The sequence below is a fragment of the Carcharhinus amblyrhynchos genome, chromosome 7 (genome assembly GCF_965287045.1).
Source record: "Carcharhinus amblyrhynchos chromosome 7, sCarAmb.v2.hapA, whole genome shotgun sequence".
In the NCBI taxonomy this organism is placed as follows: Eukaryota; Metazoa; Chordata; class Chondrichthyes; order Carcharhiniformes; family Carcharhinidae; genus Carcharhinus; species Carcharhinus amblyrhynchos.
Genome location: NC_137330.1, coordinates 114753245 through 114779118, shown reverse-complemented (window position 1 = coordinate 114779118; position 25874 = coordinate 114753245). Strand labels below are relative to the sequence as shown.

The 25874-nt window shown below is 46.9% G+C and overlaps 1 protein-coding gene across 1 annotated transcript in view; it reads right to left on the bottom strand.

Annotated features, from left to right (window-relative positions):
- Window positions 1-25874, bottom strand: part of LOC145345563 (leucine-rich repeat and fibronectin type-III domain-containing protein 2) — a 186890-nt gene that overhangs the window by 14697 nt on the left and 146319 nt on the right. Inside the window, exon 2 of the mRNA XM_080193400.1 lies at window positions 2547-3939. Coding sequence (XP_080049526.1) covers window positions 2547-3919 — 1373 coding nt within the window. The 5' untranslated portion in view covers window positions 3920-3939. The remainder of the gene's footprint in view (window positions 1-2546; window positions 3940-25874) is intronic.

Sequence of the window (25874 nt, the reverse complement as noted above, 5' to 3'; positions counted from 1 at the left end):
GTGACTGAGGTGAGGAGAAATTTCTTCACCCAGATTGTGGTGATTTTTGTTTTTATTCATCTGTGGGACATGGGCGTCGCTGACTGACCAGCATTTATTGCCCATCCCCAGTTGCCTGAGGACAGTCGAGAGACAACCACATTGCTGCGGCCAGTTTTGCAATGCTGAGTTTGCCCGTTCTCTCTGTACCTGCATGGGTTTCCTCCGGGGGCTCTTATAATGACCCACAAAAACTCCAAGGTGTTTCAAGGCTATGGGCCAGATGGGATGAGAATAGAAATGGCCAGAAAATCTGAGCAGGTCTAGCATCTGCGGACAGAGAATAGAGCCAACGTTTCGAGTCTGGAGGACCCTTCGCCAGGGCAGACTTGAAACATTGGATCTTTTTTGTCTCCCACAGATGCTGTCAGACCTACTGAGGTTTTCCAGCACTTCATGCTTTCATTTCAGATTCCAGCAACTGCAGTATTGTTCTTTTATGCTGGTGGATGGGATTGGGTGGGAGTTCAGGTGCGATGGGCTACATGGCCTCTTCTGCACAGATTCTATGATTCTTCCTCCTTGATTTATTCAACTTTTTATTCTGCAACTCCCAAAGCCGCCATTACAATCACAAATCTCTGGCCCATTTTTCTGTTTTTTTTTGTTTGACTCTTTTTTTAATTCATTCATGAGACATGGGTGTCGCTGGCTGGCCAGCATTCATTGCCAATCCCTAGCTGTCCTTGGAGGGCAGTTGAGAGTTAACCACATTTCTGTGGCTCTGGAGTCACATGTAGGCCAGACCGGGTCAGGATGGCAGATTTCCTTCCCTAAAGGACATTAGTGAACCAGATGGGTTTTTTCTGACAACGGGTTTCATGATCATCAGTAGATTCTTAATTCTAGATATTTAATCTGTGGAATTCACTTCACAGAAAGTAGTTGAGGCCAAATCCTTGCCTGATTTCAAGAAGAAATTCAATATCGTCCTTGAAGATAAAGGGATCAAAGGATCTGAGGGGAAGGGGGGGGATCAGGATATTGAATTTGATGATCAGCCATGATCAAAATGAATGACGGAGCAGACTCGAAGGGCCAAATGGCCTACTCTTGCTGCTAGTTTCATTATGTTAAAGGGAGGCAATGGCATGATCGCGAGACTATTAATCCAGAAACTTAGCGAGTGCTCTGGGGATCTGGGTTCGAATCCTGCCATGGCAACTGGTGGAATTTGAATTCAATAAAAAATATCTGGAATTAAGAATCTATTGATGACGATGAAAGCATTGTCGATTGTCGGAAAAACCTGTCTGGTTCACTAATGTCCTTTAGGGAAGGAAATCTGCCGTCCTTACCCAGTCTGGCCTACCTGTGACTCTAGAGCCACAGCAATGTGGTTGACTCTCAACTGCCCTCTGAACAAGGGCAACTAGGGATGGGCAATAAATGCTGGCCAGCCAGCGACGTCCATGTCTCACAAATGAATTTTAAAAAGTGCTATATAAATGGACGTTGTAAATGTAAAGACAAAATACTGCAGGTGTTGAAGTTTGAAACAAAAGCAGAAAATGCAGGAAAATCTCAGCAGGTCTGACAGCATCTGTGGGGAGAGAATAGAGCCAATGTTTTGAGTTTGGGTGACCCTTTGTCAGAGTTGAAGGGAAGTTGTCAATCTTGTTCTTTTACATGCAGACATGTCTCTTGGCCCATCTGGTCCATGCCTCCTCCCATTCTGAGGCCTCTAACCCCACCAGTCTTGCCTATTCCTTCCTTCCACTAATGGGAGAGACGAGAACTCGAGGGCACAACCTCAGAGTGAAGGGACGCGCCTTTAAAATTGAAATGAGGAGGAATTTCATCAGGCAGAGGGTGATGGATCTGTTTGCCACAGAAGGCTATGGAGGCCAGGTCATTGAGTGTCTTTAAGGCAGAGATAGATACATTCTTGATCAACAGGGGTGTCAAGGGTTACAGGGAGAAAGTTTATTTATTCGTGTCACAAGTCGACTTACATTCACATTGCAATGAAGTCACTGTGAAAATCCCCCAGTCGCCATACTCCGGCGCCTGTTTGCGTACACTGAGCGAGAATTTAGCATGGCCAATTCATCTAACCTGCACATCGATAAGGTGTAGGTTCGATGGGCTTTAGATTGGTTTCACAGGTTGGCCAAAGGGCCTGTACAGCACTGTAATGTTCTATGTTCTACATCTATGGAGAGTGGGAGGAAACCGGGGCACCCGGAGAAAACCCACGCAGACATGGGGAGAACATGCAAGCTCCACACAGACAGTGATCTGAGGGCGGATTGAACCGGGGTCTCTGGCGCTGTGAGGCAGCAGTGCTAATCATTATGTCACGGTGGTTATGGGCAGAAGGCAGGAGAATGAGGATGAGGATCATATCGGCCATGATTGAATGTCGGAGTAGACTCAATGGCTGAATGGCCTAATTGAGTTCCTATTTCTTATGGTCTCCCTTGCGTACTGATCTAGCTTCCACTTTGACTTTGCCCCACATTTGCCCTAAATTTGGTGTCCCTGAAAGCTTGTTGCTGAATTACCTGTAAACCAAGACTTCATCAGACGAGCTGTTGTACTGAAGTTGATACATTTTAACCTTTGGCGCTGACTTGCCCACTGACCACTTGACCAAGGCGGTGCTGGCCGTCACCTGGGAGACCATGACCTTCTTCTCCAGCGTGGTCTTGGTCTCGCCTCGGTGCGACTTGGTGGAGCTGGTGATGTCGGAGAGCCGGGAATCGGGCTGCAGGGCCCGGCCGGTGCTGTTGCTGAGGTGAGGGAGCTGGACGATGGAGAGCTCGACCGAGGCGGTCGACTCGCCGGCGGCATTGGCTGCGATGCAGGTGAAGGTGCCGTAGTCCTGGGAGGTGGTGATGAGGATGTCCAGGGTGCCGTTGTCGTAGATGACGGTGCGGGAGGAGTTGCCGAGGATCCTGTCGTCGGGGGCCACCCAGTGGATGACGGGCCGGGGGTCGCCGATGGCCTTGCACCGCAAGGTGGCCGTCTGCCCTTCCAGGACCAGCACCTTGAGGCTGTGCTGGGTTATCAGCGGCTGCTCGCACACAAACTCTTCCTCAGAGATATACCAGAAGTACCTCCCCTTGAGGTGGGCCGGTGAGGCGCAAGTCTCCATGTCGTCCTCGCGGCTCAGACGGCGGAGCCAGAGGAGCTCGCAGTTGCAGTGCAGCGGGTTACCGCCGAGACTAAGCATCAGTGGCGGGAAGTAGGGCGTGGTGGACATCAGCAGCATCTCGGACCTGGCGAAGATGGGGTCGGGGGGGAGCTTCTGCAGCCGGTTGGAGATGAGGTCCAATCGGGCCAGCTTCTGCAGGTCGGTGAAGGTGCCCTCGGGGATGTAGTCGATGAGGTTGTGGTCCAAGCTCAGGGTGTGCAGGTTGGTCATCTTGCTGAGGGCTTCCCACGGGAGGTTCACCAGGTTGTTGTAGGAGAAGTCCAGGTCTTCCAGGGTCAGCAGGAAGTCGTCCAGGGCTCCGTCCGCCACCCTGCTCAGCTGATTGTTGTTCAGGCTCAGGTGCTGTAGGTTCAGCAGGCCCCGGAAGACATTCCCGCCAATCTCCGTCAACCGGTTGGCATCCAGGTGCAAGGACCGAAGGCTTTCCAGGTCGATGAAGGAGAAGGGCTGGATGTAGTCGATGGTATTCCTGGACAGAGTCAGGTCTACAAGGCCACTCATATTGGCAAAGTCGTGCCGGTTGACGGCGAAAATGAAATTGCCCCCCAGCCGGAGCTCAACCGTTCGTCGGTCAATGTTGGGTGGGACAAACAGAAGGCCCTTGGAGGGGCAGAGCGTTCCCAGCGACTCGGACAGGTTCTGACAGACGCAGTATTTGGGACAAGCATAGGCTGCCATTGCCATTCCAATCACCACCAGGCTGTAGAGCAGGCTTTCCATTGTCGCTCATGTAGAGGTATCTGAAATAGAGGCAAACAGGGTAAGCATTCAGAGTATCTACCGCATGGCCAATAAGTACAGTATAGAGTCATAGAGGTTTACAGCATGGAAACAGGCCCTTCAGCCCCACTTGTCCATGCTACCCCTTTTTTTAACCTCCAAGCTGTTCCCAATTGCCCGCATTTGGCCCATATCCCTCGATACCCATCTTACCCAAGTAATTGTCCAAATGGTTTTTTAAAATACTCTATTACTACTTCTGGCAGCTTGTTCCAGATACTCACCACCCTCTGTATGAAAAAAATGCTGCTTTGGACCCTTTTGTATCTCTCCCCTCTCATCTTAAACCTATGCCCTCCAGTTTTAGACTCCTCTATCTTTGGGAAAAGATATTGACTATCTAGCTGATCTATGCCCCTCATTTCTTTATAGATGTCTATAAGATCGCCCCTCAGCCTGCCATGCTCCAGACAAAAAAGTCCCAGTCAATCCAGCCTCTCCTTATAACTCAAACCATCAAGTCTAGGTAGCATCCTCGTATATCTTTTCTGCACTCTTTCTAGTTTAATAATATCCTCCATACAACAGGGTGACTAGAACTGTAATCCGATAGTAATCCAAGTGTGTCCTTACCAATGTCTTGTACAACATTACAAATGTCTTAAAACATTGGTTTCTCTGAGACATTGGTCTCTGCGTTTCTATACAAGAGTATAGAAACACAGAGAGACCTGGGTGTGCAACTCCACAAATCCTTGAAGGTGGCAGCACAGGTGGAGAAGGTGGCAAAGAAGGCATATGGCATGCTTGCCTTTATAGGACGGGGTATAGAGTATAAAAACTGGAGTCTGATGTTGCAGCCGTATAGAACGTTAGTTCGATCTCTTTTGGAATACTGCATCTAGGTTTGGTCGACACACTACCAGAAGGATGTGGAGGCTTTGGAGAGAGTGCAGAGCTTTACCAGGATGTTGCCTGTTATGGAGGGTCTTAGATATGAGGAGAGATTGGGTAGATTGGGGTGGTTCTCCCTGGAAAGACGGGGAATGATGGGATACCTAATAGAGGCGTATAAAATTATGATAGAGTGAACAGTGGGAAGCTTTTTCCCAGGTCAGAGGTGATGAACACAAGGGGTCACAGGCTCAAAGTGAGAGGGGTGATGTTTAACTCAGATATCAGAGGGACGTTTTTTTACACAGAGGGTTGTGGGGGCCTGGAATGCACTGCCAAGAAGGGTGGTGGAGGCTGGGATCGTTTAAGACTTACCTGGATAGTCACATGAGCAGACTGGGGATGGAGGGATACAAATGAATGGTCTAGTTGCACCAATGAGCAGCACAGGCTTGGAGGGCCGAAGGGCCTGTTTCCTGTGCTGTATTGTTCTTTGTTCTTTGTTCAACAAGACGTCCCAACTCCTGTATTCAATGTCCTGACCAAAATCAAGCATGCTGAATGCCTTCTTCGCCACTCTGTCAACCTGCGTCTCCACTTTCAAGGAGCTATGAACCTGTACTCCTAGATCTCTTCATTCTGTAACTCTCCCCAGTGCCTAACTATTAACTGAGTAAGTCCTGCCCTGCTTCAATCGACCAAGATGCATCACTTGCATTTATCTAAATTAAACTCTATTCTGCCATTCGTCAGCCCACTGGCCCAATTGATCAAGATCCCGTTGCAATTCTCGATAACATTCTTCACTGTCCATTATGCCACTATTATCCATTAAACTCCATTCTGCCATTCGTACTTCACTGGCCCAATTGATCAAGATCCCATTGCAATCCTAGATAACATTCTTCACTATGCCACCAATCCTGACATCCTTCTGTGAATTGTGATGTTAAATGTTGGAATCCTTATTTCTTCCCTACTTCTTCAATACAATTATCACTCACTATCTAAACTCTCTTCCTCTAAAGCTCAATCACACCTCCCTGCATTTGCCTTTCTCTGTCACATCCCTGACAGCGTGACAGCCTGAATTCTCGAGTTGTCAATGGGTAGCATGGTGGCAAAATGGTTAGCACTGCTGCCTCACAGTGTCAGGGACTGGGTTCGATTCCCGGCTTGGGTCATTGTCTGTGCAGAGTCTGCACATTCTCATCGTGTCTATGTGGGTTTCCTCCCACAGTCTGAAAAGCAATGTTGGTTAGGTGCATCGGCCATGCTAAATTCTCCCTCACTGTACCTGAACAAGCGTCGGAGTGTGGCGCTGGGAGATTTTCACAGTCACTTCATTGCAGTTTTAATTTGTTAGTGACTCAAATAATTATATAAGAATGGTTCTATGATTATGTGGGGTTAGGGGGATAGGACCTGGGTGGGATTGTTGTCAATACAGACTCGTTGGGCTGAAGGGCCTTCTTCTGCACTGTAGGGATTCTATGTCAACTCTGGTTGTGAAGTTTCTCTGGAGGTTTCGACACATGTTCTCCCACGTCAAACAAACAATCCCAAACAAATAGCCCCTTCGTGCTCACCAACCCCCCATTTTTGGAAATTAATAAAAAAGATTATCACTTCAGCTTGTAATGTGGCTCACTTGCGCTTCTAGAAGCTGCATGTATTCATGTGCAGGGACCTGTCCTCTGCAGGCCAAATGAACAAGTCCAGGAATGGTGCTTTGTTTAAAGCAAAGCAAAACCTGGGATAACAGTTCCTTGGTGCTTCTCTGTGGCAACACCTTGACCAAATCAGAGTCAATTGCCAACCAATCAGTTTCCCTCTCCTCATGCAGTATAAATTATATCCCCCTTTGAAATTTGGCACTCTTGTGTCTGTCCTGATGAGTGCAAGATGAAAAGATTCAACAGGATGTGTCATTTTACAGCAATACTCAAGTTCCTTGTTACTGGTGGAACAGTGGGTTAGCACTGCTGCCTCACAGCACCAGGGACCCAGGTTCGAATCCCGACTCGGGTCATTGCCTGTGTAGAGTCTACATGTTCTCCCTGTGTCTGCGTGGGTTACCTCTGGGTGCTCCGGTTTCCGTCTACATTTCAAAAGCCGTGCTGGTTAGGTACATTGGCCATGTTATATTTTCCCTTGTGTACCTAACCAGGCAGCAGAGAGTGACGGCTATGGGATTTTCACAGTAACTTCATTGCAGTGTTAATGTAAGCCTACTTGTGACAATAATAAATAGACTTAAAACTACTTGACAACTATTAATAAAAGAAAAACAAAATCGTTCTTTTTAGCTTCTTTGTTAGTAGCACAAGTAGGCTGACATTAACACTGCAATGAAATTACTGCGAAAATCCCCTAGTGGCCACATTCCGGTGCCTGTTCGGATACACTGAGGGAAAATTTAGCATGGCTAATGCACCTAACCAGCACATCTTCCAGACTGTAAGAGGAAACTGGAGCACCCGGAGGAAACCCACACAGACACGGGGAGAACATGCAGACTCCACACAGAGAGTGACCCAAGCCGGAAATCAAACCTGGGTCCCTGACTCTGCGAGGCAGCAGAGCTAACCACTGTCCCGCCATGCCCCCTATGTGATTGATATTCTCCTTTGGAGATTAATCTTTAGCTTGCGGGACATGCTAGAACAATCTTGGAGGTCTGCTGGTACTGTCTGTAACATTGATGAAGAGACGTTTACAGTGAATTATCCACTTCGTGTTTGGATCCTGGGCCTGGTGAGATGGATTGAAATGGACATTCCCGATTCAATATATCTTTATGTTTTCCAATTAATTCTTTCCCACAGCCTCAGAAAGAACTGTCGACTCTCAGGCATTAGGCCCTGCCAAACTACAGAATGCAAACGTCACTCAACAAGGTAAGGGGAGCCGATGGCCTAATGTTATTATTGCTAGACTATTCATCCGGAAACTCAGCTAATGTTCTGGGGAACCAAGTTCGAACCTCACCACGGCAGATGGTGAAAGTTGAGTTCAATAAAAAATTTGGAATTAAGAATCTACTGATGACAATGAAACCATTGATGAATGTCGCAAAAACCCATCTGGTTCAGTTGATTTATTTACAGAAGGAAATCTGCCGTTCTTACCCAGTCTGGTCTATATGTGACTCCAGAGTCACCGCAATGTGGTTGATTCTTAAATGCCCTCAGGAATGGGCAATGAATGCTGGCCCAGCCAACAACACCCACATCTCATGGAGGAATTAAAATAAAGACAGTATTTTTCAAAATAAATGTAGATATTTGATTTAAAATAAAAACAGAAACTGCTGGACAACAATAATCTCTCCCTCAAATTCAGACTTCAACACCATTATTCCCACAAAACACATCTCCAAACTCCGTGGCCTGGGCCTCGGCTCCTCCCTCTGTGACTGGACCCTGAACTTCCTAACTCACAGGCCACAATCAGTAAGGATAGGCAACAACACCTCCTCCACGATCATCCTCAACACCGGTGACCCACAAGGCTGTGTTCTCAGCCCCCTACTATACTCCTTATGACTGTGCAACCAAATTCCCCTCCAATTCGATTTTCAAGTTTGCTGACGACACCACCACAGTGGGTCGGATCTCAAACAGTGTTGAGCCAGAGAACAGGAATGAGGTAGAGAATCTGGTGAACTGGTGCAGCAACAATAATCTGTCCCTCAATGTCAACAAAACGAAGGAGATTGTCATCAACTTCAGGAAGAGTAAAGGAGAACATGCCCCTGGGATGAAGTAGAAATGGTCGAGAGCTTCAAGTTTTTAGGTGTACAGATCACCAACAACCTGTCCTGGTCTATCCATGCTGACACTATAGTTAAGAAAGCCCACCAATGCCTCTACTTTCTCAGACTGAGGAAATTTGGCATGTCAGCTACAACTCTCACCAACTTTTACAGATGCACCATAGAAAGCATTCTTCCTGGCTCTATCACAGCTTGGTATGGCTCCTGCTCTGCCCAAGGCCGCAAAGAACTATAAAAGATTGTGAATGTAGCCCAGTCCATTACGCAAATCAGCCTCTCATCCATTAACACTGTCTATTCTTCCTGCTGCCTCACCAAGCTGCCATCATAAATAAGGATCCCACACACCCTGGACATTCTCTCTTCTGCCTTCTTCCTTAGGGAAAAAGCTACAAAACTCTTACCTTGCATTAAGCTGATCTTTCTGTACACCCTAGCTATGACTGGAACACTAAATTCTGCACTCTCTCGCTTCCTTCTCTATGAATGGTATGCTTTGCCTGCATGGCGCGCAAGAATTAATACTTTTCACTGTATGACAATACATGTGACAATAACAAATCAAAGTGAACACGAAATTCCACAGGTTGAATTGGGATACAGCTGACTTACTATTTAAATTGCAAACCTTTAAACAGCACACGGAACGATGGTTTCTTAATTCAAATAAGCAATAAAAAACATCACCTGACAATTGGCAACGAAGGTCTTCACAGACTGAACACGTCAGAATTAACAGCGGAAGAGCTGGATAAAAAAAAATCCCCAAAAGATACAGACTTACACTGGAAAACCAGTTCAGAATCATCTGAAAACTTCCATATTCACTGACCAGACTTCGTGTCATTCTGACAAGCGCCAACCGAATCCATAGACCAGCTCGTCAGCAGATGCAGAGTAAAGGATACGTGCTGTGATTTATCAAATGCAGAGCCAGCACACAGAATTGTGATCGCACCTGCTCCCATGGATGCTTTCCAGAAAGTTCCGCCAGGCTAGCCCAAAAGATATATAGTATTGAACAGCTACTCAAGGATGGATGTAAGTGCAACGTACAACCCTCTCATCTTTGGGGCACGGTGGCACACTGGTTGGCAATGTTGTTTCACAGCAAAAAGTCTGACAACACCAGGTTTAAGTCCAACCGATTTATTTGATAGTACACTCACTATAGCTTTCGGGTTAGTCCCTTCGTCAGGTGAATGGAGAGTTCTGGCCTCAGTGTTTACCCCAGTCCAACGTCGGCACATCCACATCATTGTTTCACAGCGCCAGGGACTCGGGTTCTAGTCCCGGCTTGCGTTGCTGTCTGTGTGGAGGCTGCACATTCTCCCCATTTCTGTGTGGGTTTCCTCTCACAGGATGCTAAATTATCCGTTAGCATCAGAGGGATTAGCAGGGTAAATATATGGGGTTATGGGGAAAGGGCCTCGATGGGATTGTGCTCGGTGCAGTCTCAATGGGCTGCCTTCTCCACTGTAGGGACTCTATGACCCTCACAAGTTGACAGCATCTAAATTACTATCCCAATTATTGATCCAAGTACCAGACCTCCCAAGACACATGGGAAGTGTGGCCTTCCTCATGAGCCAAGGAAATGCCCGTAGAATCCCTACAGTGCAGGAGGAGGCCATTCAGCCCATCAAGTCTGCATCAACTCTCTGACAAAGCATTATACCAAGGCCTAACCCTGTAATCCAGTATATTTACCCATTTTAGGGCACTAAGGGTCAATTTAGCATTGTTAATCCACCTAACCTGTATATTGTTTGGAGTATGGGAGGAAACTCACACAGACACAGGGAGAATGTGCAGACTCCACACAAACAATGACCCAAGCCGGGAATTGAACCCAGGTCTCTGATGCTGTGAGGCAGCAGTGCTAACCACTCTGCCACCGTGCTGCTTCACTTTTAAGAACATAAGAACATAAGAACATAAGAAATAGGAGCAGGAGTAGGCCATCTGGCCCTTCGAGCCTGCCCCGCCATTCAATAAGATCATGGCTGATCTGTCGTGGCTCAGTTCCACTTTCCCGCCCTCTCCCCATAACCCTTAATCCCCTCTCTTATCAAAAACCCATCAACCCGCTTCTTAAAAATATTTAGCGAGGCAGCCTCCACCACTTCAACGGGCAGAGAATTCCAGAGATTCACCACCCTTTGAGTGAAGAAGTTCCTCCTCAACTCCGTTCTGAACTGCCCCCCCTTTATCTTGAGGCTGTGCCCCCTAGTCCTACTGTCTTTTTTGAGCGGGAAGAGTCTTTCCACCTCTATCCTATCCATCCCATTCATCATCTTATACGTCTCAATGAGATCTCCCCTCATTCTTCTAAACTCTAACGAGTACAAGCCTAGTTTATTCAGCCTCTCCTCATAGCTCAACCCCCTCAACTCCGGTATCAGCCTAGTAAACCTCCTCTGCACTCCCTCCAAGGCCAAAATATCCTTGCGCAGGTGCGGCGCCCAAAACTGCACACAGTACTCCAGCTGCGGCCTCACCAATGCCCTATACAGCTGCAGCAAGACCTCCCTACTTTTATATTCAATCCCCCTCGCTATGAAGGCCAGCATCCCATTCGCCTTCCTGACCACCTGCTGCACCTGCAGGCTGGGTTTTTGCGACTCATGCACAAGGACCCCGAGGTCCCTCTGCACCGTCGCCTGCTGCAGTTTTTCGCCACGTAAGTAATAGTCCTTCCTACCATTCTTCCTACCAAAGTGGACCACCTCACACTTGCCAACATTAAATTCCATTTGCCATTTCCTGGCCCATTCGCCCAGCCTATCTAGATCCTTCTGCAGACTCTCCACACCCTCCGCACAATTTGCCTTTCCCCCAATCTTGGTGTCATCAGCAAATTTCGACACCCTACACTCGGTTCCCTCCTCCAGATCATCTATATAAATGGTAAATAGCTGAGGCCCCAGCACCGACCCCTGGGGCACCCCACTAGTCACCAACCGCCAATCCGAATAGCACCCATTGACCCCCACTCTCTGCCTCCTATTTGACAACCAATCCTCTATCCACGCTAACACCCTACCCCCAACTCCATGTCCTCTGACCTTCTGCAGTAACCTCTTGTGAGGTACCTTATCAAACGCCTTCTGAAAATCCAGAAAGACCACATCCACCGGCTCTCCTCTATCCACCGCCCTAGACACATCCTCATAGAACTCCAGTAAATTTGTCAGACACGACTTCCCTTTAATGAAACCGTGTTGCGTCTGCCCTATCAAGCAATTCCCTTCAAGATGCCTCGCAATTTCCTCCTTAATGACGGATTCTAACATTTTACCTACCACAGACGTTAAACTAACCGGCCTGTAATTCCCCGCCTTTTGCCTGGCACCCTTCTTAAACAACGGCGTAACATTAGCCGTTTTCCAATCCTCCGGCACTTCCCCGGAATCCAGCGACGTCTGGAAAATAACCACCAAGGCATCCACTATCACCTCCGCCATTTCTTTCAGAACCCTCGGATGCATTCCATCCGGTCCTGGGGACTTGTCCACAATCAGCCCCTCCAGTCTGTCGCGCACCACCTCTCTAGTAACAGTAACGTCATTAAGACCCTCCAGTCCTACCACCTTTCCATCGCTAACACCCGGCAAATTATTCACGTCCTCCTCCGTGAAGACAGAAACAAAAAAGTTATTCAAGACCTTAGCCATATCCCCATCCCCTACCACTAGGTCCCCTTTCTCATCCTCTAAAGGACCAACGTTCACCCTAGCCAGCCTCTTCCTTTTTATATATTTATAAAAACTCTTGCTATCCTTTTTTATATTAAGTGCTAGCCCAGCTTCATAGCTTCTTCTACCCTCCTTTATCAACTTTTTTGTCAATCTTTGTTGACATTTAAACCTTTCCCAATCCTCTTCTCGCCCACTGCTCTTAGCTACTCTAAATTCCTCCGCTTTTAATTTAACACTTTCCTTCACCTCCTTCGTTATCCACGGCTTATTACCTCTCTTCCTACTGTCCTTTTTAACCATCGGAATAAATTTCTGCTGAGCACCAAGAAAGATCTCCTTAAAGATCCTCCACTGCTCCTCAGCAGACCTACCTTCCAACGCGCTCCCCCAGTCCACATTCGCCAATTCTTCTCTCATCCTACCATACTCCCCTCTATTCAAACAAAGGACACGTGTCCGGGAACCCACTTTCTCCTCCTCCATCTGCAACAGAAACTCCACCATACAATGATCACTCTCTCCAAGAGGATCCTTCACCTCAAGGTCCCTAATTCTACCCGCCTCATTACATAGCACCAGATCCAAGATAGCTCGCTCCCTCGTCGGCTCCAACACACACTGTTCCAGGAAACTATCCCGGCAGCATTCCAAGAACTCCTCCTCGAGCCCACCTCGTCCAACATGGGTCGACCAATCAATATGCAGATTGAAATCCCCCATAACTACTGCCGTCCCATTCCTGCACGCATCAATGCTGCAAGGGATGTGGCAGAAAGGGCCATTGGCTGTGACAGTGTACCTGAGAAAAGGCTGATGTAGCTACAAAGATTCAAACAGACCATCCACTACTCTTCCTTCAGGCAATAAGAATAACAACCTTATGGTCCAGGGTGGCATGGTGGCACTGAGGCTAGCACTACTGCCTCACCTGTCTAGGGGTCTGGGTTCAATTCCAGCCTTGGGTGACTGTCTGTGAAGTGTTTGTAAGTTCTCCCCGTGTCTGTGTGGGTTTCCTCTGGGTGCTCTGGTTTCCTCCCACGCTCCAAAGATGTGTAGGTTAAGTGCATTGGCCATGTTGAATTGCCTCTTAGTGTCAAAAATGTGTAGATTAGCTATGGGAAATGTGTGGGGTTACAGGGATAGGGCAGGGGAGAGTTCTGGGTAAGATACTCTGCCAGAGAGTTGGAGCAGACTTGATGGGTAGAATGGCCTCTTCTGTACTGTAGCAATTCTATGCTTCTATCTGATATCCTGTCAGAAAGATACACATGAGGTTGATTGACAAACCAGGAAATGACAATGATGTGCACATCGAGACAAAGAAACAAACGCAAGTTTCACCCTCATTCTCGTGGAGAATGCAGAATCCATAGCACCATCTGAAGTGTTTTCTAAGATTTGAATTTGGTTTGATTTGATTTATTATTGTCACATGTATTAACATACAGTGAAAAGTACTGTTTCTTGCATGCTATACAGACAAAGCATACCATTCATAGAGAAGGAAAGGAGAGATGCAAAATGTAGTGTTACAGTCATAGCTAGGGGTTAGAGCGAGATCAACTTAGTGCAAGGTGGGTCCATTCAAAAGTACTAATTGCGCTGCAGCAGTCTGCTCTTGTCCTCTTTGAATGATTCTGTCTTTCTCCATTTCCCCTTGTCCAACACTTAATTTGTTTTGTCATTGAATGCTGTACTTAGATCAACTGACATGACTTACATTCTCTTGCAAATGTAATTTTTGTTGCAATGTTCTGGACATTTCAGTGTTAGGTTATGAACTGAGATGATAGGATTACTTTCTGAGGTTGACCTGCCACATAATATCTGACTGATTCCATGGACTGTCACAGCATGTCAGTCGATCTGCAACCACTCCATTATGTAGGATATCTATGACATCCAGAGGTTTGATTCTGCTGGAATTCCAGGACCTCCATGGCACCTAAACATGGAATTAGTGAGCTGCTGTTCACTGAAAATTGTGCAGTAGTAGGTTTTGCCATGCCTTCTGTGAATGTGGATGCATGTCTTTTAGACTGTGGAGAGGTGGCATGTTGGCACTTACCCCATGCCAATTTTGGCCAACAGCAAGTGGTTCCAACTTTCTTCAGGAAGATAAGGTCATGAATGTGGCCCAGTCCCTCACACAAACCATCCTCCCATCCATTGACTCTGATGAGCAAGGAGCTGTTCTTGAGTTGGTTGGTACGTAACCTCAAACTCTTGTATCTTTTTCCCAATGGAAGAAGGTGGAAGAGAAAATGTTCGAGGTGCGTGGGGTCCTTAGTTATGCTGGCTGCTTTGCCGAGGCAGCAGGAAGTGTAGTCAGAGTCAATGGATGGGAGGGTGGTTTGCGTGAGGGACTGGGCCACATTCATGACCTTATCTTCCTGAAGAAAGTTGGAACCATTTGCTGTTGGCCAGAATTGGTATGGAGTAAGCGCTAATGTGCCACTTCTCCGCAGTCTAAAAGACATGCATCCACATTCGCAGAAGGCTGTGGAAAAACCTACTACTGCACAGTTTTCAGTGAACAACAGCTCACTAATTCCATGTTTAGGTTCCATGGAGGTCCTGGAATTCCAACAGAATCAAACGTCTGGATGTCACAGATATCCTACATAATTGAGTGATTGCAGATCGACTGGCACAGTCCATGGAATCAGTCAGATATTATGTGGCAGATCAACCTCAGGAAGTAATCCTATCATCAGTTTTGACAAAGGGTCATCTGGATTTGAAACGTTAACTCTTTTCTCTCCTTACAGATGCTGTCAGACATGCTGAGATTTTCCAACATTTTCCCTTTCAGTTCCATCTTGTACCCGATTTGTTTCATACTGTTTTCAACAACTTCCTTTGGGGTGATCTGTTCACCAGGATCTCTTTCCAGATCACATGGAAAGCATTACATGCACTGCACAAGGATGCAAAGTATCACTGTCATTCTGGGAAGAATAAGGCAAGAACATTGAATCATACAGCACATGAGAGGCTTTTCGGACCATCAGGTCTGCAGCGAAATACGAGAAACACATGACCTCTTACCTAATCTCCTTCTGTTGGTGTCTCTCATAATCTTGTACACCTCGATCAGGTCACCCCTTAGTCTCCTCTGCTCTAATGAAAACAACCCAAGCCTATCCAATCTCTCTTCATATCTTAAATGTTCCAACCCAGGCAGCATCCTGGCGAATCTCCTCTGCACACCCTCCAGTGCAATCACATCCTTCCGATAGTTTAGATCATAGAACCCTACAGTGCAGAAAGAGGACCTTCGGCCCATTGAGTCTGCACCAAATACAATCCCACCCAGGCCCTACCCCCATATCCCTACATATTATACCCACTAATCCCTCTAACCTACCCATCCCTGGACACTAAGGGGCAATTTCTTAGCCAATCAACCTAACCCAAACATCTTTGGACTGTGGGAGGAAACCGGAGTACCTGGAGGAAACGCACACAGACACGAGGAGAGTGTGCAAACTCCACACAGACAGTGACCCGAGCCGGGAATCGAACCCAGGACCCTAGAGCTGTGAAGCAGCAGTGCTAACCACTGTGCTACCATGCCGCCCAGTTTGGTGACCAGAACTGCACACAGTGCTCTAGCTGTGGCCTCACCAACATGATCACAATCTGCACTTATTGAGGCAAGTGCCACATAATAAAAGATCCGTGTTCAATAGTCTAAAATGTTGCAGAACAATTTCTTTGGTTTTGATCATTCCAGTGCTGGCATCTGTCCCGATCCAAGTAAAATGGAGGATAAATGAAGGAGTTGCCATAGCAATGCCTCAAGATAAGGACAATCTTAATTTCTTGCTGTAGCTGTACAGAACCTTGGTTATGCCTCATTTACAATATTGATACAATTCTGGTCGCCACACTACCAGAAGGATGTGGCTGCTTTGGAGAGGGTACAGAAGAGGTTTACCAGGATGTTGCCTGGTATGAAGGGTATCAATTATGAGGAGAGGTTGGAGAAACTTGGTTTGTTCTCACTGGAACAACGGAGGTTCAGGGGCAACATGATAGAGGTTTACAAGATTATGAGTGGCATGGACAGAGTGGGGTCAAAAAGTCAAGTACTGGGGGATATAGGTTTAAGGTGCATGGGGAAAAATTTAGAGGAGTTGTGTGAGGCACGTTTTTTACACAGAGCGTGATGAATGTCTGGAACGCATTGCCCAGGGAGGTGGTGAGAGCAGGTATGATAGTGGCATTTAAAGGCCAATGAGCCAAATACATGAATAGAATGGGAATGGAAGGATACGGACTCTGTAAGTATATACGGTTTTAGGTTAGGCAGGCATCACGATTGGCACAGGCTTGGAGGGCCAAAGGGCCTGTTCCTGTGCTGTACTGTTCTTTGTTCTTATCTCCATATATTCCCAATTTGACTCCAAAATCATCCTCGCTCAGAATTATTGAGAATGAATGTCGCTTTCCTGTGGCAAGAAGGCTACAAACACCTCTCGGAAGCGTCGAAACCAGTCATTATCAGAAGTATTGATATTGCAGCTTTATAATCCTAGAGAGACAACTGTTCTGGTGATAAATACCCCACAGAAATATTTGTGAAAACGCAGAATACATAAAAGGAAAACCGATTGCATTTGCTTCAAAATCTCTGAGTGTAATCTGTTGTAAAGATTTTTTTTTAAAGTTTATTTATTAGTGTCATAAGTAGGCTTACATTAACACTGTAAAGAGTCTCACAACACCAGGTTAAAGTCCAACAGGTTTGTCCAAAAAGTCCAACAAGACCTTTGATCCGGGCCTTCAGAGCACCCTCCATGCTCTCATCTCACACACTCCTCGCTTTGGAGATCTCCTGCCTTCCGAAGATACACAATAGAACATAGAACATTACAGCGCAGTACAGGCCCTTCGGCCCTCGATGTTGCGCCGACCAGTGGAACCAATCTAATGACCCTCTAACCTAAACCATTCCAATGTTATCCATATGCCTATCCACTGACCATTTGAACGCCCTTAAAGTTGGTGAGTCCACAACTGCTGCAGTCAGGACATTCCATGCCCTTACTACCCTCTGAGTAAAGAACCTACCTCTGACATCCGTCCTATAATTACCACCCCTTAATTTAGAGCTATGTCCCCTTGTGTTAGCCATCACCATCCGAGGAAAAAGGCTCTCACTGTCCACCCTATCTAACCCTCTGATCATCTTGTATGCCTCAATTAGGTCACCTCTTAACCTTCTTCTCTCTAATGAAAATAACCTCAAGTCCCTCAGCCTTTCCTCATAAGACCTTCCCACCATACCAGGCAACATCCTGGTAAACCTCCTCTGCACCCTTTCCAATGCCTCCACATCCTTCTTATAATGCGGCGACCAGAACTGTACGCAATACTCCAAGTGCGGCCGTACCAGAGTTTTGTACAAGACCAACACACCTGGCCGTCCCATTGAATCATGGAATGGGACCCTGTGAGAGAACCTCTCCGGCTATGTCGAGGGCAACCTGAATTTTTTTTTAAACCTGTTGGGCTTTAACCTGGTGTTGTGAGACTACTTACTGTGCCTACCACAGTCCAATGCCGGCAACTCCACATCATGGCGACATTAATACTGCAATGAAGTTAGTGTAAAAATCCCCTCATCGCCACCACACTCCGGCACCTGTTCGGGTACGCTGAGTGAGAATTTATCATTGCCAATGCACGTAGCCAACAGTTATTTCAGACTGTGGGAGGAAATAGAAATTAGAAATTATAGAAACCCTACAGTGCAGAAGGAGGCCATTTGGCCCATTGAGTCTGAACCGACCATAAACTCACCCAGGCCCTACCCCCATTTCCCCACATATTTACCCGCTAATCCCTCTAACCTACGCATTTCACGACTCTAAGGGACAATTTTTAGCATGGCCAATCAAACTAACCCACACATCTTTGGGCTGTAGGAGGAAACCGGAGCACCCGGAGGAAACCCATGCACACATGGGGAGAATGTGCACAGACAGTGACCCCTGTGAGGTAGCAGTTCTAACCACTGTGCCATCCACAAATGTAACCAATGGTAACATGCTGAGGGTCAGCTGACCAGGTATAAGTAGAAAGCAGATGGGGATTGTGGGAAGGTTGTGTGGCTCAGGGTGCGGCCCAAGAGCTGGTGTGGGATGTTCCTATGGACCTTCCAACATATTTTCTGGCTCACTTGTTTTACTTTTGAGCTTCTGGGGATTCCCTTGAATGTTTGTATAAGGATGTGCATGTTATTGATGTTATTCTCTTTTAATCTACAGGTGCTTTGGTCCGCCTTGTTGTCCAACAAGGGGCATACATGTGATGGGTCATACGAGGGCTGCTCTTGGATGTTTTGAGAGTAGCCTCGTGCTTCACGTCATTAGTGTACACTTAAACTGGACCAGATACTGGGCAACACGACAGCTCAGTGACTATCACTGTTTGCTGTGCAGATACATGGATTTGGGCCTGTGTCTGTGGGAGTTTGCGCATTCTCCCTGTGGTTGCGTGGGTTTTCTCCGGGTGCTCCGGTATCCTCTCACACCCCAAAGATGTGCTCTTAGGCTGATTGGTGTGACAAATTGTCCCTAAATTAGTGGAATGCCATGAGCATAGACAAGGGTTATGGGTGGAGAGGGGACTCATAATAAAATGGTGGCGCGGGCTCATTGGGCCAAAGGGCCTGTTTCCCATACTGTGTTGTTCTTTGTTCTTTGTTAAACCTTTCTCTTTTATTTACTCTGTGAAGTTGGTTATTTTGTTGCTCGCAACTGAAGCATCTGAACATCAGATTCAGTGTTTGAATCACCTGATTTGATTTGATGTAATCTTGTCACCGTATTGGAATGCAGTGAAAAGTAGCTGATGTTTCCCACTCGATGTTCGAGTAGTTGGATTGCGTTATGTGTTCATCCGGCAGTAAGGATTCTTCAGTTGCAAGCAATAAAAGAACTAACTGCACAGAGTAAATCAAAGAGAAAAGTTTAATAAAGAAGCATCATTACACCAACACTTGGGCCACACCCTGAGTCACACAACCTCCCACAACCCCCATCTGCTTTCTATTTATACTGGTCAGGTGACCCTCAGCATATTGCCATTGGGCAGCACGATGGCACAGGAGTTAGCACTGCTGTCTCACAGCACCAGAGATCTGGGTTCGATTCCTGGCTTGGGTCACTGTCTGTGTGGAGTCTGCACATTCTCCCCGTGTCTGTGTGGGTTTCCTTCACATGCTCCAGTTTCCTTTCACAGTCCAAAAGACGTGCTGGTTACGTACATTGGCCATGCTTTATTCTCCCTCAAACAGGTGCTGGAATGTAGTGACTAGGGGATAGAACACTACAGCACAAACAGGCCCTTCGGCCCACAAGTTACGCCGATCATATCCATACCTAGCAGGATTTTCACAGTAACTCCATTGTAGTGTTAATGTAAGCCTACTTGTGACACTGATAAATAAACCTTTATTTGTGTTCCCTGCCCACTATGCAGACAAAGCTTACCATATATAGAGAAAGAAAGGAGAGGGCACAGAGTGTAGCGTAGAGTTTTAAAAGCACAGAACAAGAGTAACATATAGAATTAGCGGGTATGTTGGGCACATCTTGCAAGAAACTGCCACGCTCCGTCGCCATCTTGGAATCTTATAAAAACATAAGAACTAGGAGCAGGAGTAGGCCATCTGGCCCCTCGATCCTGCTCCGCCATTCAATAAGATCATGGCTGATCTTTTCGTGGACTCAGTTCCACTTACCCGCCCACTCACCATAACCCTTAATTCCTTTACTGTTCAAAAATGTATCTATCCTTGCTTTAAAAATGTTCTGCGAGGGTGTGAGATAGTGGTGGGGGATGGGAAAGTCAAAGGGATTGACAGGCGGTTCTGTGGGCAAAAGCGGGACTCCAGGATGGTAGTCTGCCTCCCTGGAGCAGGGGTACAGGATGTTTCAGAAAGGGTAGAGGGAATTTTGAAGGGTGGAGGGACTGAGTCTGATGTGATAGTGCACGTAGGAGAGAAGGATGTAGGAACAAAGTGCAGGGGGGACATACGTAGGCAGTTCAGGGAGTTGGGGGCTAGGCTGAAATGTAGGGCCTCCAGGGTGGCGTTCTCTGGGCTGCTGCCGGTGCCTGGGGCTAGCAGGGCTAGAAATAATGAGATACTCCAACTAAATGCGTGGTTGAAGGATTGGTGTAGGGCAGAGGGTTTTAGATTCGTAGACCACTGGGAAGTCTTTATGAAAGAGGGGCAAATATACAAGAGGGATGGGGTACAGTTAACTGGGAAGGGCATGCATATCTTAGCTGGAAGGTTAGCTGGAGTGTTTCGGCAGGGTTTAAACTAATATGGAGGGGGGGTGGGGAGGTGGACGGAACTGGGATTGGGGATAGGGTAAGCCCGGAGGGTAGGAAGAAGGATCGGATTGTTTCTGAGGGTCTTCGGTGCATGTGTTTCAATGCTAGGAGTGTGACTGGCAAAACAGATGAACTGAAGGCATTAATGTTCGAAAGGAAGTTGGAAGTGGTGGCGGTGACAGAGACTTGGTTAAAGGAAGGGCAGGACTGGCAGTTGAATGTTCCTGGGTATAAGTGCTTCAGGCGTGATAGGGGTGGGTCGCTGAGAGGTGGGGGAGTGGCGTTGTTAGTTAAGGATTGCATCATAGCAGTGCAGAGGGAGGGAGGAATAGAGGATATAGGAATCGAGTCGCTATGGGTGGAGTTGAGGAATAGGAAGGGAGATGTTACTATGTTGGGTGTGTACTACAGACCGCCCAACAGCCCGAGGGCTGTGGAAGAAGGGATAAGCAGGGACATTCTAGATAAGTGCAGGAAGAATAGGGTGGTGGTAGTGGGAGATTTTAATCTCCCCGGGGTAGATTGGAAGGTGCCGAGATCAGAGGGTGCTGACGAGGAGGAATTTGTACAGTGTGTAATGGAAGGATCCCTGGACCAGTATGTGGATAGCCTGACCAGAGAGGGGGCTATACTGGACTTGGTTCTGGGGAATGAGCCTGGGCAGGTGGTTGACGTTGAAGTAGGAGAGCATGTGGCTAACAGTGACCACAACTCTGTCTGGTTTAAGATATTAATGGATAAAGATGAAGCCTGTCCTAAGGGGAGGGTGTTAAACTGGGGGAGGGCTAGATACAACTGGATTAGGCAGGATCTTAAAGATACGGACTGGGGTAAGCTGTTTGATGGCAGGTCGACGGTGGGTATGTGGGAGTCTCTCAAGGGAAAACTAAAATCTTTGCAGGAAAGACATGTGCCGGTCAAGAGGAAGGATGGGAAGGGTAGGATTAGAGAGCCGTGGGTAACTAGGGATATTGAGGACCTGGTCAGGAGGAAGAGGGAGGCATACATTAGATCTAGGCATTTGAGGACAGAGATAGCGTTAGAAGAATACAGAGAATGTAGGAGAGAACTTAAAAGGGGCATCAGAAAGGCAAAAAGGGGCCACGAAATGGCTTTGGCGGGTAGGATTAAGGAAAATCCTAAGGCATTTTACTCCTATGTTAGAAATAAAAGGATGGTTAGAGGGAAGATTGGTCCTCTCAGGGACAGAGGAGGGGAACTATGCTTGGAGCCTGGGGGAATGGGGGAGATCTTGAATGAATACTTTGCGTCGGTATTCACGCAGGAGAGGGGCCTGATGTCTGGTGCTGTGCTTGAGGAGTTTGAGGATCCGTTGAGGGAAATAGTCATCACGAGGGAAGAGGTGTTGGGACTTTTAGACAGTATAAAGACGGATAAATCTCCGGGGCCTGATGGCATCTATCCCAGGCTGCTAAGGGAGGTGAGGGATGAAATTGCTGGGCCTCTGACGCAAATCTTTGTCTCTTCTTTGGACACAGGTGAGGTCCCAGAGGATTGGCGGATTGCAAATGTAGTACCGTTGTTTAAAAAGGGTCAGAGGGATAACCCAGGGAATTATAGGCCGGTGAGCTTGACTTCAGTTATAGGCAAGCTAATGGAGAGGATCCTCAAGGATAGGATGTATGAACATCTGGAGCGCTGCAATCTGATCAGGGATACGCAGCATGGCTTCGTTACAGGGAGGTCGTGCCTTACGAATCTAGTGGAATTTTTTGAAGAGGTGACAAAAACGGTTGACGAAGGACAAGCCGTTGATGTCGTCTATATGGATTTCAGTAAGGCGTTTGACAAGGTCCCTCATGGTAGGCTGATAGAAAAGGTGAAGGCTCATGGGATACAAGGCCAGGTATGTAGATGGGTGGAGAACTGGCTTGGGAGGAGGAGACAGCGAGTAGTAGTGGAAGGCTCCTTTTCCAATTGGAGGTCTGTCACCAGTGGTGTGCCGCAGGGCTCGGTACTAGGACCTCTTCTATTTGTAGTATATATTAATGACTTGGAAGAGGGGGTAGGTGGTGTGATCAGCAAATTTGCTGATGACACTAAGATGGTTGGATTGGCGGGTACTGAGGAGCAGTGCCTGGCAATGCAACAGGACATAGGCAGGCTGGTAGATTGGGCAGATAGATGGCAAATGGAATTTAATCCGGAGAAATGCGAGGTGATGCACTTTGGCCGGAATAATGTGGAGGGGAGTTATACGATAAAAGGTAGAACTATCCGGAGTATAGATACGCAGAGAGACCTGGGGGTGCAAGTGCACAAGTCCCTGAAGGTGTCGGTGCAGGTGCAGAATGTGATGAGGAAAGCGTATGGTATGTTAGCCTTCATAGGAAGGGGTATAGAATATAAGAGTAGGAGTCTGATGTTGCAGTTGTATAGAACGTTGGTTAGGCCTCACTTGGAGTACTGCGTCCAGTTCTGGTCGCCGTACTACCGGAAGGATGTAGAGATCCTGGAGAGAGTGCAGAGGAGGTTTACCAGGATGCTGCCTGGTATGGAAGGGTTGTCTTACGAGGAAAGATTGAACGAACTTGGGCTGTTTTCCCTTGAGAGACGTCGGCTGAGGGGGGATCTAATAGAGGTTTATAAGATTATGAAGGGGATAGATAGAGTAAATGGTGGTAAGCTTTTTCCGCTATTAGAAATGGATAGAACGAGGGGTCACGGGCTTAGGGTGAGGGGGGCTAGGTATAAGACAAATATTAGAGGGCAGTTTTTCACGCAAAGGGTAGTGGGGGTGTGGAATGCACTGCCGAGTAAGGTGGTGGAAGCAGGCACGCTAGGGTTGTTTAAGAGTCACCTAGACAGTCACATGAGCGGTCTACATATAGGGGGATATAGCAGGCCTTACTAAACATTGTAGGCTTGGGATTCCGTTTTTGCCTCAGGGATGTTACAGTCTTTGCCTGTTTAATAATGAATTTTTTGTCTCCACAGGCATTTAAGTCCACCTTGTTGACCAGCAAGGGGCATGCATGCGGCAGGTTGTAGTGGGCTGCTCTCGGATGTTGCTTCGGGAGTTGCCTATTGCTTCATGTCGTTAGTGTGCTTAAACTGGACCATCTCGAGGGCAACATGACAGCTCAGAGACTATCTCTGTTGCTGTGCGGACACATGGATTTGGGCCTGTGTCTGTGGGAGTTTGTGCGTTCTCCCCGTGGTTGCGTGGGTTTCCCCTGGGTGCTCCGGTTTCCTCCCACATCCCAAAGATGCGCTTTTAGGCTGATTGATTGGGTAACAAATTGTCCCTATATTGGACCTCCCTGATCCTCGCACATTAGGCGTAGACTAAAATCATGAATAGGTCACTGAGACAATGGGACGGCGGCGCGGGCTCGTTGGGCCGAAGGGCCTGTTTCCCGTGCTGTGTTGTTCTTTGTTCTTTGTTCTTTGATAGCCTCAACTGCTTCACTGGGCAGGGAATTCCACAGATTCACAACTCTTTGTGTGAAGAAGTTCCTCCTCAACTGAGTCCTAAATCTGCTCTCCCTTATTTTGAGGCTATGCTCCCTAGTTCCATTTTTACCCGTCAGTGGAAACAACTTTCTTCTATCATTTTCATAATCTTAAGTGTTTCTATAAGCTTTCCCCTCAGCCTTCTGAGTTCCAATGAGTATAGCCCCAATCTACTCAGTCTCTCCTCATAAGCCAACCCTCTCAACTCCGGAATCAACCTAGTGAATCTCCTCAGCACCCCCTCCAGTGCCAGTATATCCTTTCTCAAGCAAGGAGACCAAAACTGTACACAGGTACACAGTTCAGTTATCCTAACAATTATCCTAACTCTTTAGAAAAAGATTTGTGATAGAGACTGACCACGAACCTCTGGAGATGATTTGATCAATACCATTAACCAATGCACCACCAAGATTCCAACTTGTCTTAATAAAATTCAAGCTTACAACTGTGAGATTAGGATCCAAGCCAGACAACCAGATAGTCTCATTGGATACCCTGAGCAGGTTGCTAAGATATATCCTTAGATCTCCACTTGATTTCATTAACATCATACTTGAAGATATTCTCCAAACTGATTTACTATCTTTTGCGTAAGCAAATGTCTAAGATGACACGGTGGCACTATGGTTAGCACTGCTGCCTCACACCTCCAGGGACCCACGTTCGATTCCCGGGCTTGTGTCACTGTCAGTGTGGAGTCTACGACTAGGGGACTTTCCAGTATCTTCTTCGCAGTGTTAATGAAAACCGACTAGTGACACAAATAAAAAAGACAATTTTGACCTTATTGGGATGAGCTTGACATCTTAGAAACCATAGAAAATTACAGCTCAGAAACAGGCCTTTTGGCCCTTCTTGTCTGAGCCGAACCATTTTTTGCCAAGTCCCACTGACCTGCACTTGGACCATATCCCTCCACATCCCTCTCATCCATGAACCCATCCAAGTTTTCCTTAAATGTTAAAAGTGACCCCGCATTTACCACTTTATCCGGCAGCTCATTCCACACCCCCACCACTCTCTGCGTGAAGAAACTCCCCCCGCTAATATTCCCTTTAAACTTTTCTCCTTTCACCCTTAACCCATGCCCTCTGGTTTTTTTCTCCCCTAGCCTCAGTGGAAAAAGCTTGTTTGCATTCACTCTATCTATACCCATCAAAATCTTATACACCTCTATCAAATCTCCCCTCATTCTTCTACGCTCCAGGGAATAAAGTCCTAACCTATTCAATCTCTCTCTGTAACTCAGCTTCTCAAGTCCCGGAAACATCCTTGTGAACCTTCTCTGCACTCTTTCAACCTTATTTACATCCTTTTGGTGACTTGAGTTAGAAGCGTAGAAACTAGAAGCAGGAATAGGCCATTTGGCCCTTCAAGCCAAAGAAACTTCTTCTCATCTAAGTTTCAAAAGATTTACCCCTTTTCTTTATGACCCCTAGCTCTGAACTCCCCCATCATCGGGAACATTCTTTCTGAATCTACCCTGTCTAACCCTGTTAGAATTTTGTAAGTTTCTATGAGATCCCCTCTCACTGTTCTAAACTCCAGTAATTATTTAAGGGTAGGCAGGCTGTTTCACTGGAATTTTTACAAACTGATATTCTGCAATAACTTCTGCACTCGCAAATGAGCGATGTTCAGATGAAAAGACTTATAAGAGAAAATAAAAGCTTCAGAGATTGCTGAGGGAGCGTTCTGTCAGTCAATAGGAGTTTTAAAAGTTAAGAAAGGATGGCCTTTTGATTTG